Genomic DNA, 17,761 nt, shown 5'->3' on the forward strand with positions numbered 1-17,761 from the left:
CCGACAGGCAGAGATGCAATGCGAGTCGCATTCTACCAAACAAGCACCACGTCTGAACGAACCCACGTTTACCAGAACTCTACTGGTTAGTAAGTACGTATTATTAACGTTACAACCCGAAGTAAAAAGCTGAAGAAACCCTAAACGTTAACGGAAAAGACCCGCGAACCCGAGTGACTGAGGGAGAGACAGAGAGCTGTTCTGTGTGTGACTGTGAGTGAGCAGAGCGAGACACAGCAACACAATACATCTGTATGTGTGTAGGGGAGGGGCGCTGTGACTAGTCTATCACTGTAGGGGAGGGGCACTGTGACTAGCCTATCACTGTAGGGGAGGGGCGCTGTGACTAGCCTATCACTGTAGGGGAGGGGCGCTGTGACTAGCCTATCACTGTAGGGGAGGGGCGCTGTGACTAGCCTATCACTGTAGGGGAGGGGCGCTGTGACTAGCCTATCACTGTAGGGGAGGGGCGCTGTGACTAGCCTATCACTGTAGGGGAGGGGCGCTGTGACTAGCCTATCTCAGAACGCTGACACAATCAGATACACAATGATGATCTTCATTCAATCCGAGCACAGATAATGACTCGTATTACTCGTATAATACTCGTACTTGGCAGAAGTGCTTTATCCGTACCGGATACTCGTTTCAGCCGAGTATCCGGCTCATCCCTATCCATCACCATTTGGTTTGGAGCAGCAACAAAACAGGACAGGAACAGACTGCAACACAGTTAAAACAACAGAAAAATAATTGGTGCTCCCCTGCCCACTCCCCAGGACTTGTACTATACAAGAACCAGAAACCGGGCAGGAAAAATTACTACATTTCTGACATCCTTATCCAGAGTGACTTACAATTTTATTTCAATTTATACAACTAAGGGTTAAGGGCTTTGCTCAGGGGCCCAGCAGTGGCAGCTTTGTAGACCTGGGATTCAAACTCATGACCTTCCAATCAGTAGTCCAACACCTTAAACACTAGGCTACCACATCCCACATATCACTACTGACCCTTCACACCCTGGACACAAACTCCTTCAGCTCCTCCCTTCTCTCAGGCGCTACAGAACTCTGTTTTCCAAAACTGCCATACACAGGAAGTTTCACCCTGATTAACAACACACCATAATTATATTCCCTGCTTCATATCTATAAGTACTGCATTATCAGAACTGTCAGACATCACATCATCCGTATATGTTACACACACTACTGCTGCTGTATATTGTACAAAAGCATAATATTGCACAATATTGTTATTTGCACTACCGTGCACTTCTCACACTTTATGTACATTACTGATCTGTCATATATTCTGTATTCATATTTAATACTCATACTGTCTATATTGTCTCACATCGTCTGTTTTGTCTTGTCTTGTATAGTCCAAACTAAATGTATAGAATAGTGTTATTTATGTCTGTACTTTTGAGAGTCACAAACAGCTGAAACCAAATTCCTTGTGTGTGTCAACACACTTGGCCAATAAACCCGATTCTGATTCTGATTATCATGCTAGAAGTAGCCATTAGAGGATGGGTAAAGCAACAATACTCTGTGGCATTCAAGCAATATGAATCAAACAATCAATGAAGCATTAAAGAGTCAAGAAATCTTTCCCCATACTATTTCACCATTTGCATCAGCCTGGAACAAGGCTAGATGGGTTCATAGATTTACTCCAAATTCTGATCTACCATTAATGTGCCTCAGCAGAAATCAAGATTCATCAGACCAGGCTGCGTTTTTCCAGTCTTCAACTCATAAAAGTTTTTTTTTAAATGCCCCTTATAGATTAGGCTACCATAAGCATTTCTGTCAATCAGCCATAGCTGTGTTTGCACAGGAGACATAACGTATTTAAAGCAAAGTAAACAATTAAGGATTAAATGCCTAAACATTACAAATATTTAAAAAAATATGGGAGAGCATATCCCAGAGACTCTAAATCAGATATAACTATTACTATTATAAACGTTGTAACTATTAAATGTTATTAAAATAAAAAATAAAATAAATTATAACACAACGAAAAAGATTAGGGGGCACAGTGGCTTAGTGGTTAGCACTAAGGTCTCTTAGTGGTTAGTGGTTCGGTTCCTCCGGGTACTCCGGTTTCCTCGCCTGGTACAAAGACATGCATGGTAGGTTGATTGGCATCTCTGGAAAATTCTCCGTAGTGTGTGATTGCGTGAGTGAATGAGAGTGTGTGTGTGCCCTGCGATGGGTTGGCACTCCGTCCAGGGTGTATCCTGCCTTGATGCCCGATGACGCCTGAGATAGGCACAGGCTCCCCATGACCCGAGGTAGTTCGGATAAGCGGTAGAAAATGAATGAATGAATGAATGAATGGAAGGATTAGGAATAAACAAATTACACCATAAAAACAATGACAGATAAAGAGTAATTACAAAATAAAAATTTAATGCAAACAGATTTTGTATTGTAGATTTGTGTTATTGTGTGTTGGAGTGTTTTTAATCCAAATGTTGTGATATTGGTATGAGATTACATTAAGGGATAAAAGTATCAGTAGTCATAATGAGTAAATAGGTCTGTGGACACTCCTCCTAAATACTGAGTACAGGTGTTTGAACCACCCACAGTCATAACCCCATATTTTTAGAGTCCATATTTTGTAATGCTGTAATGTTTTTGACTGGGATGTCCAACAAGGTCATATATCTCCAATGTTCATATACCTTTGGCCATGTGGTGTCCAAATGTTATATATAATAGTAAGCAATCTGAAATCCTGAACTTTTCTACAGACTCTCAGTTAATTTTGATTTCGATTTACATTCTTATGTGTTAATACATAGCAGTGAAATACAATGACATTCTTCCATCCTAATCTGTGTTTATTTACATTATCTAATTATAAGAAAAGCAAAATGACAATGACAAAAAAAATAGCAAAAAAGGTGCAGTATTTTGTCCATTAAATCTAATTTTTTAGAAAAACACCAAATTCCAAATTCTAGAATTGATTTTTGTGCTTTTTTTGTGCTCCACTGAATAACCATTTCGATGTTGAATTTCTAAATACTTTGTCCCCTGCACTGGATGTTTTACAGAAGGCAGCATCTCTGGCAGGAAAACAACATTAAAACTGGGAAAAGAGTTAACACTATATTTGTTAAATAACACAAAATAATTTAAAACACACTCATACCAGACAAAGATCACAGTGCAAAATTGTACCTAATCTATAAAAATCAGGAAAACAGCTTTCCTGAAAGGCAATCACAAAGTAGAGTTCACCGCTAAGATTGTAAAAAAATCAATGGGCATCACTTCTATATTGTAAGAGTTCCTCAGTCTTATCAAAACAATTTGGCATCAGTCAGAATGATAGTTCTTGGGTCCTAGAGAAAAAAAATAGGACAATCGGTGAAAAAAAAGTAAGATACCAATGCTGTGACAACTTGCTTTAGGCAGTGCAGTAAATAAGCAGAATTAAGCAGCTAACATCCCTGTTACTGGCAACAGAGACCGAAAATGACGGAAGTCACGATGACAGAAGTGGTAGTATAGTTGTAAATGCATTCGTACAGATGTTCTTAATATTTTGGACAGTCAGTGTATATTAGCTTTGTGGATTTTTTACTACTTTCTCTCTAAGTAATCTATCAATACCTATGTATCTATCCACCTCACAGCACTTATTCATGTGCTAAAATTTTTATATTTGTCCCACAATTAACTCATTATTGTTTCTGATCCCGTCATGTATTTATATTTGTAAAATAAGTTTCATGATATGTTTTACAGTATGGTAACAACACAATTCATCTATTATTGTGACAGTCTTACCTAGAAGGACAGCAGCAGAAATACAACCACAGCTATAATTATTCCACAGGGCTTCAAACAGGGGCCTGTATATAATACACAGTTACTCAATCAATATGAGTCCAGTCTCTAGGACAAAGTGAATTTCAAAGCATTTTTTTTTTTTTTTTTATGATTTAAGAATTTGTAAATACTTACTGTCTGATGGTGGAGCTGTGGTGAGATTAATTCGAGAAACTAGAAGAAAAAGAAGCACAACATAAAGACTAAGACACACACGCATGCCTGTCTGCAGTGTGTACATGACTTTCCAACTGGATTCTTTTAACTGTGTGTTTATACAGAATACACGATCCTCAAGGTTAGGTTTAAAACCATTGGTTTTATTCTATTCCTAAGGTATGCATTTGTAATTCCAAAACCGGTAGAATATAATTATAACAATAATATTAATATCTATTATCAGTGTTGTTGTTGTAAGGATGTTCACATACACTAACATTTTGAAAGAAAATTCAAGAAGCTTTGAGGAATAATAAAATGTCTATAAGGAGAATTACTCGTGCAATTAAGCTCCAGTTTGGTCCATTCGGTTCCCACACAGGTGATAATCTTGGGAGCTGATGAATCTACAGGCTGATAACCAGTAGAACACTTGAACATTAATGTAGATCCATTTGGGAATGTTTTCTGTCCCGAGTCATCAACTATAACCCTGTTTTCCCCAACATCAGGTCTCTCACATTGTGCTGAGAAGATAAAATAGAATATAAAGTGTGTATAGTACTGAAAATAACATAAACCCAGATGAATATGATGGGGGGAAAAAACACTCTAACTTGTCCTTTCATACTATATTAATGTGAAATAGAACTTCTGACTACTTTAATAGAGACACAAATGTAGTGTAGGACCAGAGACTAACCCTCTCATTGACAAATCAGAATCTCAAGATGATATAACACTGATTAATCTTACTGATGCACTCAGGAGGAGGTGGATTCCATCCGTTTTCTTCACATACCAGGTAACCAGATCCATTCATTATGTAGCCTTTATTACATTGGTATCGGACGAAATTTTTATATCTGTACGGTGGTGGTTTTCCTTCAACTCGAACTGCGTTTTTAATGTTAGGTGCCTCACACTCTACCACTGCACAAGAAAAGAAGGAACAGAAGCTTAAATAATAAAAAAAACTGCATAACAGCTTTCATGGAAAATATTGTTTCTTAACAGGGAACAAAAATCTCCAGCGTAACTCACGTAAACACCGAGGAGGAGGAGGATGAAAAGTTCCATTAGCAGAACAGACTATTGTTGATTCTCCAATAAGATTGTAATCTCTAATACATGAGTATGTGACTGCTTGTCCATAGTTATAAAAATCGTCCAGGGGATCAAACGTTCCATTCTGTATACTGGGAGGTGGTTCACATTTCACCGCTAGAAAGAAAACAATTTGCTTAAAGGTGCCGTTTGGAAGATTTCTTTCTTTTACAGTTTTATAATATAACAGAAAATCTTTCATTACCTTCACACACAGGGTCTCTCCCATCCCATCCATTCTCACGGCAATTTCTAGTATTTTCTCCAAGAAGCGAAAACCTACAAATCGACAAAATGACATGCTCTAAACACACATGCTAACAATATGTATCCATCCACATGTGAACAACATGATAAAAAATCAAAGTCCACACACAAAAGAATAAAGGGCTGAATGACTTTACCCTGTGTTACATTGTGCGATGGCGGTTGCACCGAACAGAATTCCATCTGGATAAGTATATTTCCCATTGGGGAAATCAGGAAGGGCTCCACAGCTCTTTTCTAAAAGTGTACAAATACAAAAATGTTAGACATGACAATGCTACAGAAAATAAATCCCTCTCGTTATTTTTATTTATGTATTTATTTTTTTTCTTCGGCCGCTCCCTGTTCGGGGTCTCCACAGCGGATCACGTGGGCGGCATATTAGATTTAACACAGGTGGATGCCCTTCCTGCTGCAACCCTCCTATTTTTATCTGGGCTTGGGAGCGGCACTGAGAGCTAACTCTTTAGTGGCTGGGTTAGCGGCCTATAATTAGAATAATTAAATGAATACATCTGTTAGATACCATCTTTAGTTTAAGTCATATAGATATGTGCTTCACTATTGATATCTGCCACCATTTAAATGTATATTATCACTTGAATTTTAGCTTTAAGCCTTTGGTTTAGTTTTACCCATAAGGTATGCATTTGTAATTCCATTAACCAAGAAATAAAACCAAAGTGAAGAAGCAAAACAAACAAACACGCAAATAAATTATTATTATTATTATTATGATTATTATTATTTTTATTATTTAACTCAACTCTAAACACAAAATGTTCAGGTATACAAACATTCTGAAAGAAAATTCAAGAAGCTTTGAGGAATAATAAAATGTCTATAAGGAGAATTACTTGTGCAATTAAGCTCCAGTTTGGTCCATTGGGTTCCCACACAGGTGATAATCTTGGGAGCTGATAAATCCACAGGCCGATAACCAGTAGCACACTTGAACGTTAATGTAGATCCATTTGGGAATGTCTTCTGTCCCGAGTCATCGACTATAAGCCTGTTTTCCCCAACATCAGGTCTCTCACATTGGGCTGAGAAGATAAAATAGTGTGTATAGTACTGAATATAACATAAACCCAGATGAATATGATGGGGGGAAAAAACACTCTAACTTGTCCTTTCATACTATATTAATGTGAAATAGAATATTCCAGAACTTCTGACTACTTTAATAGAGACACAAATGTAGTGTAGGACCAGAGACTAACCCTCTCATTGACAAATCAGAATCTCAAGATGATATAACACTGATTAATCTTACTGATGCACTCAGGAGGAGGTGGATTCCATCCGTTTTCTTCACATACCAGGTAACCAGATCCATTCATTATGTAGCCTTTATTACATTGGTATCGGACGAAATTTTTATATCTGTACGGTGGTGGTTTTCCTTCAACTCGAACTGCGTTTTTAATGTTAGGTGCCTCACACTCTACCACTGCACAAGAAAAGAAGGAACAGAAGCTTAAATAATAAAAAAAACTGCATAACAGCTTTCATGGAAAATATTGTTTCTTAACAGGGAACAAAAATCTCCAGCGTAACTCACGTAAACACCGAGGAGGAGGAGGATGAAAAGTTCCATTAGCAGAACAGACTATTGTTGATTCTCCAATAAGATTGTAATCTCTAATACATGAGTATGTGACTGCTTGTCCATAGTTATAAAAATCGTCCAGGGGATCAAACGTTCCATTCTGTATACTGGGAGGTGGTTCACATTTCACCGCTAGAAAGAAAACAATTTGCTTAAAGGTGCCGTTTGGAAGATTTCTTTCTTTTACAGTTTTATAATATAACAGAAAATCTTTCATTACCTTCACACACAGGGTCTCTCCCATCCCATCCATTCTCACGACAATTTCTAGTATTTTCTCCAAGAAGCGAAAACCTACAAATCGACAAAATGACATGCTCTAAACACACATGCTAACAATATGTATCCATCCACATGTGAACAACATGATAAAAAATCAAAGTCCACACACAAAAGAATAAAGGGCTGAATGGCTTTACCCTGTGTTACATTGTGCGATGGCGGTTGCACCGAACAGAATTCCATCTGGATAAGTATATTTCCCATTGGGGAAATCAGGAAGGGCTCCACAGCTCTTTTCTAAAAGTGTACAAATACAAAAATGTTAGACATGACAATGCTACAGAAAATAAATCCCTCTCGTTATTTTTATTTATGTATTTATTTTTTTCTTCGGCCGCTCCCTGTTCGGGGTCTCCACAGCGGATCACGTGGGCGGCATATTAGATTTAACACAGGTGGATGCCCTTCCTGCTGCAACCCTCCTATTTTTATCTGGGCTTGGGAGCGGCACTGAGAGCTAACTCTTTAGTGGCTGGGTTAGCGGCCTATAATTAGAATAATTAAATGACTACATCTGTTAGATAGCATCTTTAGTTTCAGTCATATAGATATGTGCTTCACTATTGATATCTGCCACCATTTATATGTATATTATCACTTGAATTTTAGCTTTAAGCCTTTGGTTTAGTTTTACCCATAAGGTATGCATTTGTAATTCCATTAACCAAGAAATAAAACCAAAGTGAAGAAGCAAAACAAACAAACACGCAAATAAATTATTATTATTATTATTATGATTATTATTATTTTTATTATTTAACTCAACTCTAAACACAAAATGTTCAGGTATACAAACATTCTGAAAGTACATTCAAGAAGCTTTGAGGAATAATAAAATGTCTATAAGGAGAATTACTTGTGCAATTAAGCTCCAGTTTGGTCCATTGGGTTCCCACACAGGTGATAATCTTGGGAGCTGATAAATCCACAGGCCGATAACCAGTAGCACACTTGAACGTTAATGTAGATCCATTTGGGTATGTCTTCTGTCCCGAGTCATCGACTATAAGCCTGTTTTCCCCAACATCAGGTCTCTCACATTGTGCTGAGAAGATAAAATAGAATATATACACAACTTAAAAGAGACTCATATGAAGTGTTTTAATGAAAATATTCTCATTGGATGCAAAAGATATTGTGGAGTCCATTTGTGCAAACCAAACATTGCTGAGATGGTAATTGGACCCAGATCAGTGTTAACATATTCTCTGAAATACATTTACATTTACTTATTTGGAAGATTAACTATCCAAAGTGATATACGTACTATTGATAAGAAAAAGACTGTCGGAGTAAATATTTTTATTCTTTCTTCATGACCGTATTTCAGGATGTGTCTAAAATTTTTGGTCCGAATAGAGGTCAAAGAATTTAACACTGGGTGTAACCACCTGACAAGTCAGTCACTGATAGGGCTACAGTACATAAATCTACACTTAGAAAGAAATAGGAACCAGCCTTAATTCTTCATACTATTGCGTGTACTCTTGTTGGTGCTATCATATTATCCTCCTATAAATACAGGATTTACAGAGCTAGCTCTTAGAACAGCAGTCAGACATAAATAAATTAAAAAAAGTCTATTTCACACTGTCTGTTAGACGTTATACACACTGTTAGTCAAATCATATTAAATTAGGTAGCTATGTAAGCATGGACACAAACTAGAGCCATCTCCAAACTTGACTACTAACTTGATTTTGTAAACTTATTCCTCTGTTATTTTCAGATGGACCAGAAGGTGAGTGAACAATGACAAGGTTGCAAGTTGTGAGAGATTGTGAGTCATACACAACTACCTGAAATCAGACATCGGTTATATTCTTGTGACTGAATGAAATGAAATTCCACAGCAATGTTCCTATAGAGGAAAAGCCTGTCCAGGTGACTCAAGGCTTTGTAATGGGATGTGGTAGCCTAGTGGTTGAGGTGCTGGAATACCAATCGTAAGATTATGAGTTTGATTCCCAGGTTCCCTCAATTGCTCAGTTGTATAAAATGAAATAAAACTGTAAGGGCATAAGGGCGTATGCTAAATGCTGGAAATGTAAACGTAAATGTTATGCAACTATAAACGGAGGAGCAACACATGGTTAAACTAATAAGAATCATTTTGAATGACCAGATGAATGTACATATGTTTTATATTAGTAATATCTGTGTATACACCTGCTGTATGATTTATACTCTACAACCTAAAGAGCTGTCTATAAATTGAAAGTGAGCTGAAAGTAAATTGACAAAAAAAACAAAAAAACAAAAACACATTTAGTAAACAAACAAACAAAAAAAGTGAGCCAGGGACACCAATTACTAAATCTTTTCAATAGGGGAGTTAATAAAAATAATGGAATGCCCAGATCTCACCTTGGATTTCTGTAACCTTCATCAGACATGTGAGGAAGATGATCAGCCTGTACCACGGGGTCTCGCGCATCTTTTCCTTTTAAACCTGGTGAGTTAAATAAATAAATAAATAAATAAATAAATACTAAGCTAATCCGGTTTAGCTTTTCCATACGCAAAGCAGTTTCAGACACATACAGCACTATATATTCACCCTGGCTATTATTACGGGTTTAATATTAACCGCGCTCAGGTTTATACTTTAACTACCTATCACTTTGGGATAAAACACACACACACACACACACACACATATTTAAGGTTCATCTAATTACCTGGCAGAAATTTCTTTTTTTAAAACACTACTTTTGTTCTTAATGTCTTTATAGTTGAAGCACTTAATGTCAGGTACATGTGTGACAAAGAAACTGTGGGTGGGAAAATAGCTAAGTAGGCATAAACCGAGATTTGTCCGTGTTTATAAAGTTTAAATGAGGTAATTGCTAACACCGCTAACACAGGTACAATACAGGTACCGCTAACACAGGTACAATACAGGTACCGCTAACACAGGTACAATACCGGTACCGCTAACACAGGTACAATACAGGTACCGCTAACACAGGTACAATACCGGTACCGCTAACACAGGTTACCGCTACATAGGTGCGCAGGTGCACAGGTACAATACAGGTGTGTTTCGGAAACACTAGCTTATTTAGCAAGCAGAAAAACTTAATGTGACTTACCTTTTTATTTAATTCCTGAACAGCCAGGTGTTACCTAGTTTAGTAAGACTTTAATGAAGGCAGGTAATGTAGTCATTAAGGAAGTATCGTCGTGTCCTTAGTCATCATCACAGGTTTCATCACTGCCCCTACAATGAAGATGTGGGTGGAGCTTAAAGTCTCAAACAGGTCATTTTATGGCGCTATAACAATAAACCTTGAATATTTCCCATATCACATTTCTGTTCGATTTTCTATAGAAATTAGATAGCACATCTCATAATTCCTCACATCTCTACACGTGTCTATCAAATGAAAGCCATAACACTTAATATGTTCCTGTTGGTGTTGTGTTTCATTCACCTTGTTCCTGTGGGAAGTTAGTGTTCTGTGACGTCACATGGTTAATAGAACACAACAGATAAAGGTCACTTTTTGCTGTTATACAATAAAGGGAAAAAAACTAAAACAATGCCTTTCACAGACTTTCTCACTCAGGGAAATCTATAGACTTAGACCTAGGGTTTACAGATGATTGGATTTACCTGCGATTGATACACAGACTAAAGAATTAAAGCGCTGATGCATTAATCAGATCTCTATTAGCACTAGGCCATAGAATGACAGTGTGTGTAATGTGGGGAAAACGTTAGTGAAAATAAAATAAAATAGTCAGTTATGAACAAAAAGATAAGCTACAGCATCTAATTTTACGCACAGTATAGTTACACAATAAGTTGTGTGTAATAAAGTGAAGAGGAAGTTTACACAATGTTTAAAAATCCCAGCAATGCTGCTGAACTTTCTTGAGTCATACAAGTGACACCTTGTGTAACGGCTGTGATGAGAAGAGTGCCACCCAATGTTCTAATCACCAATCAGTGATAGTGGTCTATTGTTGATGTGGTAGATGTCTGTGAAATTTTACAGAGCAACAGAAGATGCATCCAAATGGTTTTATTAGGTTTGCTTGATAAAAAATAGTCAGTGGCCCCTGGATGTATTGTCTCACATCGTCTGTATTGTCTTGTGTAGTTGTATAGTCTGTTTTGTCTTGTCTTGTATAGTCCAAGCTAAATGTACAGTATAGTGTTATTTATGTCTGTACTTTTAAGAGTCACAAACAGCTTTAACCAAATTTCTTGTGTGTGTCAACACACTTGGCCAATAAACCTGATTCTGATTCTGACATATAAGTCTCAGAGGAGGTTTGTCCATTTATCTATTTCATATTCAATGTATAAGGAATACTACAATGTTGTTAAAAGGATATAAATATACGAGCTTCTACATCATTGCACTTATATACTTATTCTATTTTTTTTACCTTACTGCCTTACTGGAATTTGACTCTTTATTGATTAGACATTATAGGATTATGTTATTAGTAATAATTTCTTATTACAGGAGCCTTCTGATGCTATAATACTGTACTTCTCATGGGGATGAACAGCCTAAATCGTCATTAACATTTTTGAGGATTTTATGTACAAAGCACACCTTATACTGTACATAGACTGTTAAGCTAATAATAATGTTTACAGTGGCATACAAGTGCCTTCTTATCTTACCCATGACCTTTTGAGCCATGTCCAAATTCTCTGGAACAATTCTCTGTCCACACCCTCCTGTATCCGCAGTAGATCAGTAGAAAGTGCCTGGTATTTATAGGTCTTTTTATATTATAACTAAACAAGACAAAATAATAATAAAAACAATTTATTAATGCTAGAATCGTTTTTTAAGAACGTACCTAAATACACTATGTACAATTTGAACAATATAATTTTATTTCTTTCTTCTTTATTTATTTTGGATTAGAACCAGTTTTATTGTTTACACAGCCACAGTCAGTGAATCATTTCCACTAAACTGCAATATACAGTAAAAGGTACAGCAGGAAATGAACCACTAAACAAAGGCTTTTGTGCTTGTTGCGAAAGAACACACTTGGTTTTTTTTCTTTTTTAAAAACGAACTAGCATTCCAGCCTCTTAGTTTAATGTCAAGTATATTCCAGTGTTGAAAGTGCTTCTGTTAATAATTATACAATCCATTACTGATCTTTTACAGCTCACTGGGTGAAATGTGTCTTTTAAGCTATTTGTCATTATTTAGAGTGATCAGTGGACATTCTAGGAGGAAATGGGATATTGCGAGTTGTTGTAATTTCCTGTTGAATAATTGTTACATATTACAGTGCAGTCTTGATGAAATAACTTGTTTAAAATACGCCTACAAAGTATTAGTAACATCACAGCATTTTTAAGACTATCAAAGGCAGAGTTTCAAGTAGATCCTATACAATACACCATCAACTTCTACACGTACAGTATATGATTTAAATATATTTTTACTTTAAATGCATTTTAAAATGTTCAGTCATTTATCTTCAACTTTGCTATTTTATGTATATGTGTAAAATGTATGTGTATATGTATAAAAAAAATAAAAATAATCAAATAAAAAATGAGAGAGAGAGAGAGAGAGAGAGAGAGAGAGAGAGAGAGAGAGAGAGAGAGCAGTTTTATTCTTGGGAATATTATTCATTCCCATTTCTCCATTTTTAACCAAAGTTCTGACTTGAAATATCTGAATTATAGAATGGATGATATGACACTACATTTGCAAAGGAAATGTTTGCATTAACTTTTGTAAATGTCACACAGAATATTTTCATTGCTAAGTGTCATACACTGCTTTCTTCAAATCAGGTCAACAAGGACAAGGCTTATTCCCACTATTTTACTTTTTGAATAAATTATAAAATTATTAAACTTTTTTTTGAGAAATCGAAAAAACGTTTAGCGGTCAACTTTATATATATTATGTAAAATATCTGTCCAATGAACATCAGATTTAATATCTGGTAAACATCTGGAAAGCTATTTGGATTGCCAAATTTTGTGTTGAAGAAACAGCAACATTGCATATACTGTATTCTACAACACAATGAAATGCACCTCCAAAATTTCACTCAGATATGAATACTATTGACATTTTCAGCATTAGCCAAAAACCTCTCTCAGGCATAAGTACATTAAAACATTAAGTATAAAAATAAAATCCATCATACAAACATAATTAGGTTCTAAGTAACTAGGTTGCCTGATAGTAACCTAATTACTTAGAACCTAGTTATGTTTGTATGATGGATTTTATAGGGAGAAAAAATCAAATCTAAAAAGGACAATTTCACCCCCTAGTGTAACAACAGAAACAGTCCATCAATTTCAGCACTGCAGATGAGTTTCTCCGACTGACAGATGAATAACGGCAAAAAAATTAAAATGCAGAAATCACTGTGGTTAAAATGATACATGCATTTTAAGAATCACACCACACTGAAATAATGTTTTTTTAATGCACGATAGTAACAAATTGTATTTTTTTGCTATTTAAATGGTAACATTTGATAGTTTTCATTTATAGCTCTATGAATTGACTCAAAGCTACAAAAACTTGATTAAACATTCGGTAAATTTTAATTACAGACTTTTAATTACAGACTTTTACTTTTACAGATTTTAATCAGAACTATAAATACATAAGGCATATACTTGGAAAGGTTATTGTTGTGCCAGTTTAATGATCAATTATGTAGTTTGTAAAAACTGAGAATAGAGCAGAATTGCTTTGAAAAGCACGTTAGCTGGAGACACCCTGGGATTTGTATCAGTCCATGCTTTTAGGTGCAGTTTGCTCTGTTGGAGGCACACTGGAGGACACATTGACCAGGACTGGAATAAGCTTTGTATCTGGAACTGAAAAGCAAAAATGAAAAGAAAACTTATTTAGACACACGGTATATTTCTTTTTCCCCTCATGGTTATTTTTTGGAACATGGGATAAATGTTTGGGTTTAGACAGTTGTGTAAACTGTTGGGTCCATGTTTATGACCTATTAATAAATGGACTGTTACAAAACAAGTGGACTGTTTAAATCCTTCATTACACTTGTATTAATAGACTTGTTACAGAGAACTGTAATTCTGATTTGGGTGCTGCCAAGTGATGTCAAGAATTAAAAGCATGGTTCAATACCCATGCACAAGGTGGATTTTATCCATCAGAATCTTCAGTTGTGTAACCATTAATACAATCGTACTGAACAAACGGTATATTTGTAGGGTGGTGCTTTGCCCTGAACTCTAACTTCATTTTCAATTGGAGGTGCAACAACAGAAAAACAACTGCATTTAGAAGCCCAAAAATATAATAAAACAAAACAAAACGCATGATAGATTAATAAAAATGTTACCATTTTAGAGGAAAATACAAATATATGAACAATCCTATGAAAGCAAAATCTTATGAAAAGTTTCATAAAAACATTTAAATGCCAAAACGTTTGTTAAAAGATTTGAATTTAAGTTTAGATAGTTAACCTGTATTACTGTATCAAATGAAATAACATTGGGTCGAAAACAAAGCATCAGTTATGATATCAGTACTGGTTAAGCATTACTTCCAACATCCAAATTATAACCTAAATATCATTTGGAGCTTAATTTTTTTGTTTACATGTAATTCTGCATAACTTACTTGAACACCGAGGAGGAGGAGAAAAGGTTCCGTTGTCAGAACAGGATACCGCTGATGCTCCAATAAGAGTGTGTGGTTCACATTTCACCTCTGAGAAGAAAAGAACATGTTAAGTTGTTCCAAACAACAAATTGTTTACTACAACTGATAAGGTTATCATAAAATTCATTACCTTTACACACAGGGTCTCTCCCATCCCAATCATCATCTCGACAATTTCTCGTTCTTTCTCCAACAAGCGTATACCTACAAACAGTGATTGTATGTTAAATCTTATGTACACAACTATGTTATGTGTATTTGTGTTTATATATTTAAATCAGAGCACAGCTTTACTAACCCTTTGTCACACTGTGCAGTGGCTGTTGCACCAAACACAATTCCATCTGGAGTTAAATATTTTCCATGGGAAATATCACCCGGATTTCCACAGGACTTTACTAAAATATTTTCATACTTTGAGCCATTAACAGTGCAAAAAATTTATCAATTAATCCTCCAACAACACTACAAACACCTGAGTGGGTTGAAAAAATGTTTTTAATCTTACATTACAACATTTAAAAAAAGCATTAAAAAAAAACACTCTACAATACATACAAACACATTCTACAATATTCAAAACTTTATTTTTACTATTTCAAAACCACTGATTAACAAGAATAAAGAAACATTATAAAGATCCTTGTATTATTCATTAATAGAATTATAACTGAAAAGATTATTGGGATTTTTCTCAAGGACTTACCCTGACACTGAGGAGAAGACTGAAATATTCCATGTTCAGTACATGAACTACTTGCAGGGCCTTTAAGTTTAAATCCTTCATTACATGTGAATGTGACTCTGTTTCCATACTTATATAACTCCTTCTGAGGGTTAAATTTTCCATTGTTTATAAGAGGCAGTGGTGAACATGTCACAACTGAGGAAGAAAGAGTGAAAACTATACATTTGCATCGCAAACCCTGCAGAAAACCTATTGGAACCCGCATGGACCCAAGATTCACACAGAAAACAGTCAAGTTCGGTGGAGGAAAATTATGGTTTGGGGTTACGTTCAGTATGGGGGCGTGCGAGAGATCTGCAGAGTGGATGGCAACATCAACAGCCTGAGGTATCAAGACATTCTTGCTGCCCATTACATACCACAGGAGAGGGCAAATTCTTCAGCAGGATGGTGCTCCTTCTCATACTTTCCACCTCCACCTTTCTTTCTTTCTTTGAAGTTTATATAACAGTGAAATGTATATTGTTGTATATTGTTTATAATGCAAACAATAAAAATAATCAAAAAGAAAGGTTTCTCAAAATAAGTGTTGTAGTAAAACTATCAGGACATCAGTGATGTGTGAGCTGAATTTGGTGACAGTACAGTGTATTACAGTGAGGTTATTGAATGTAATTTCCATAATAGTGAAGTTATTATTTTCATATTAATTAGTGTAATTATTTTCATATTAAAAAAATCATAAAAATGATACAAAAAGACATTTCCCCAAAATAAGTGTTGTAGTATAACTATCAGGACATCAGTGGTGTGTGTGCTGAATTTGGTGACAGTACACATGCGTATGGCCCCGACTACACTACTGCCATGCACTGAGGAGGAGGTGGATCCCACCCATCTTCTTTACAGATCATGCGATCAGATCTAGAACTAAAACAATCAAAACAATCAAGAATGTAAATGTGAAAAGCAGGATTTTTTTATTTTTTTTATTTTTTTTTTTGAAACAGTGAACTGAGTAGTGAGTTGCTTTCAGGAATTAAATAGAGGAATTAAAAAAGATTGAGTTGCTTTCAAGAATTAAATAAAACCCTCAGGCCAAAATAAGTAATACAGCTAGCTAATGCACTTCCTACTAGGAAAAAAAAACACTCTATTCCCTGAGACAGTTCTCTGAAGAATGTTAAAAATAAAACAAAATTAATATAAAAATATATAGCATGAAACAAATCAGATTAAATCATTGTCTATTCATATTTCTGCATTATTAACTGAAAAATAATGTTAATGGAAATTGGAAACCTGCCTCAATCAAATGAAGCCTATCTTTAAAAAAAAAAACATTCTTTAATGTTCAAAAACCACTGGTTATTTTTACCAGTACATGGTGAGAAACCTGGACTCCATCCATTCACCCCACAGGTTAGGCGATCAGACCCCACTGTTTTGTAGCCTTCATCTCTGCATGAAAGAAGAGCACAGAAATATTGAAGCAACACCTCAATTCTGACATCAGCCACAACATTAAAACTTGCTCTCAACTGGAACATCTATCAAGACAGTGCTCTTCCTCACCACAGGATAAAAAACTCTTTAAACCATAAAACAACATCTTTTACCCTGGAACCACTAAAAGGAAGTAAAATATTTTTCAGTTGGATTTCAACATGGCTCAAAATGCAAGTCATCAACAATACTGCAAAGCCAAATAGCCTCAAACTGACTGAAGAAAAAAAAATCAGTAAAAACAGAGAAGAAGAAAAAAGAAAAGAAACAATATAAAAATCCTTGAATTAAACATTAATAGAATCACGACTGAAGATTATTGGGATTTTTCTCGAGGACTTACCCTCACACTGAGGTGGCGAAGGCTGAAATATTCCATGTTCGGTACATAAACTACTTGCAGAGCCTTTAAGTTTAAATCCTTTATTACACGTGAATTTCACACTGTTTCCATACTCATATACCTTCTTCTGAGGGTTAAATTGTCCATTGTGTATAAGAGTCGGTGGTAAACAGGTCACAACTGAGGAAGAAAGAGTGAAAATGATATATTTGCAATAATATTTTTTAAAAATGCATGTCCTTTTTGCTATTTCAAACTAACAAAACAATGTATATT

The 17,761-nt window shown here is 35.5% G+C and overlaps 2 protein-coding genes across 2 annotated transcripts in view; both read right to left on the reverse strand.

Moving 5' to 3' along the window:
- Positions 1 to 2,406: 2,406 nt before the first annotated feature.
- Positions 2,407 to 10,532, reverse strand: LOC132862791 (zona pellucida sperm-binding protein 3 receptor-like). Its single transcript, XM_060895046.1, has 16 exons — positions 10,383 to 10,532; positions 9,655 to 9,739; positions 8,144 to 8,332; positions 7,425 to 7,524; positions 7,226 to 7,299; positions 6,958 to 7,137; positions 6,670 to 6,846; positions 6,251 to 6,439; positions 5,531 to 5,630; positions 5,332 to 5,405; positions 5,064 to 5,243; positions 4,776 to 4,952; positions 4,358 to 4,546; positions 3,996 to 4,034; positions 3,819 to 3,883; positions 2,407 to 3,370 (listed from the first exon to the last, which is right to left on the reverse strand). Exons 2-15 carry the CDS (start codon positions 9,722 to 9,724, stop codon positions 3,819 to 3,821), a joined length of 1,803 nt encoding a protein of 600 aa, XP_060751029.1. The 5' UTR covers positions 9,725 to 9,739; positions 10,383 to 10,532; the 3' UTR covers positions 2,407 to 3,370.
- A 3,295-nt stretch (positions 10,533 to 13,827) lies between these two features.
- The window catches only part of LOC132862533 (sushi, von Willebrand factor type A, EGF and pentraxin domain-containing protein 1-like), an 82,098-nt gene continuing 78,164 nt past the window's right edge, over positions 13,828 to 17,761 (reverse strand). The window contains exons 52-57 of the mRNA XM_060894592.1: positions 17,607 to 17,665; positions 15,655 to 15,772; positions 15,247 to 15,346; positions 15,079 to 15,152; positions 14,907 to 14,996; positions 13,828 to 14,125 (exon numbers count right to left, since the gene is read on the reverse strand). Coding sequence (XP_060750575.1) covers positions 14,037 to 14,125; positions 14,907 to 14,996; positions 15,079 to 15,152; positions 15,247 to 15,346; positions 15,655 to 15,772; positions 17,607 to 17,665 — 530 coding nt within the window. The 3' untranslated portion in view covers positions 13,828 to 14,036. The remainder of the gene's footprint in view (positions 14,126 to 14,906; positions 14,997 to 15,078; positions 15,153 to 15,246; positions 15,347 to 15,654; positions 15,773 to 17,606; positions 17,666 to 17,761) is intronic.

The sequence above is a fragment of the Tachysurus vachellii genome, chromosome 19 (genome assembly GCF_030014155.1).
Source record: "Tachysurus vachellii isolate PV-2020 chromosome 19, HZAU_Pvac_v1, whole genome shotgun sequence".
Taxonomy (NCBI): Eukaryota; Metazoa; Chordata; class Actinopteri; order Siluriformes; family Bagridae; genus Tachysurus; species Tachysurus vachellii.

What these genes read in the sequence shown, in the direction of transcription:
- LOC132862791 (XM_060895046.1), bottom strand. Translation starts at nt 9,724, where the DNA reads ATGCGCGAGACCCCGTGGTACAGGCTGATCATCTTCCTCACATGTCTG. An exon ending in ATCGCACAATGTAACACAGG is followed by an intron (nt 7,300 to 7,424) that starts GTAAAGCCATTC and finishes GTCGATTTGTAG; the next exon opens with GTTTTCGCTTCTTGGAGAAA. An exon ending in ATCGCACAATGTAACACAGG is followed by an intron (nt 5,406 to 5,530) that starts GTAAAGTCATTC and finishes GTCGATTTGTAG; the next exon opens with GTTTTCGCTTCTTGGAGAAA.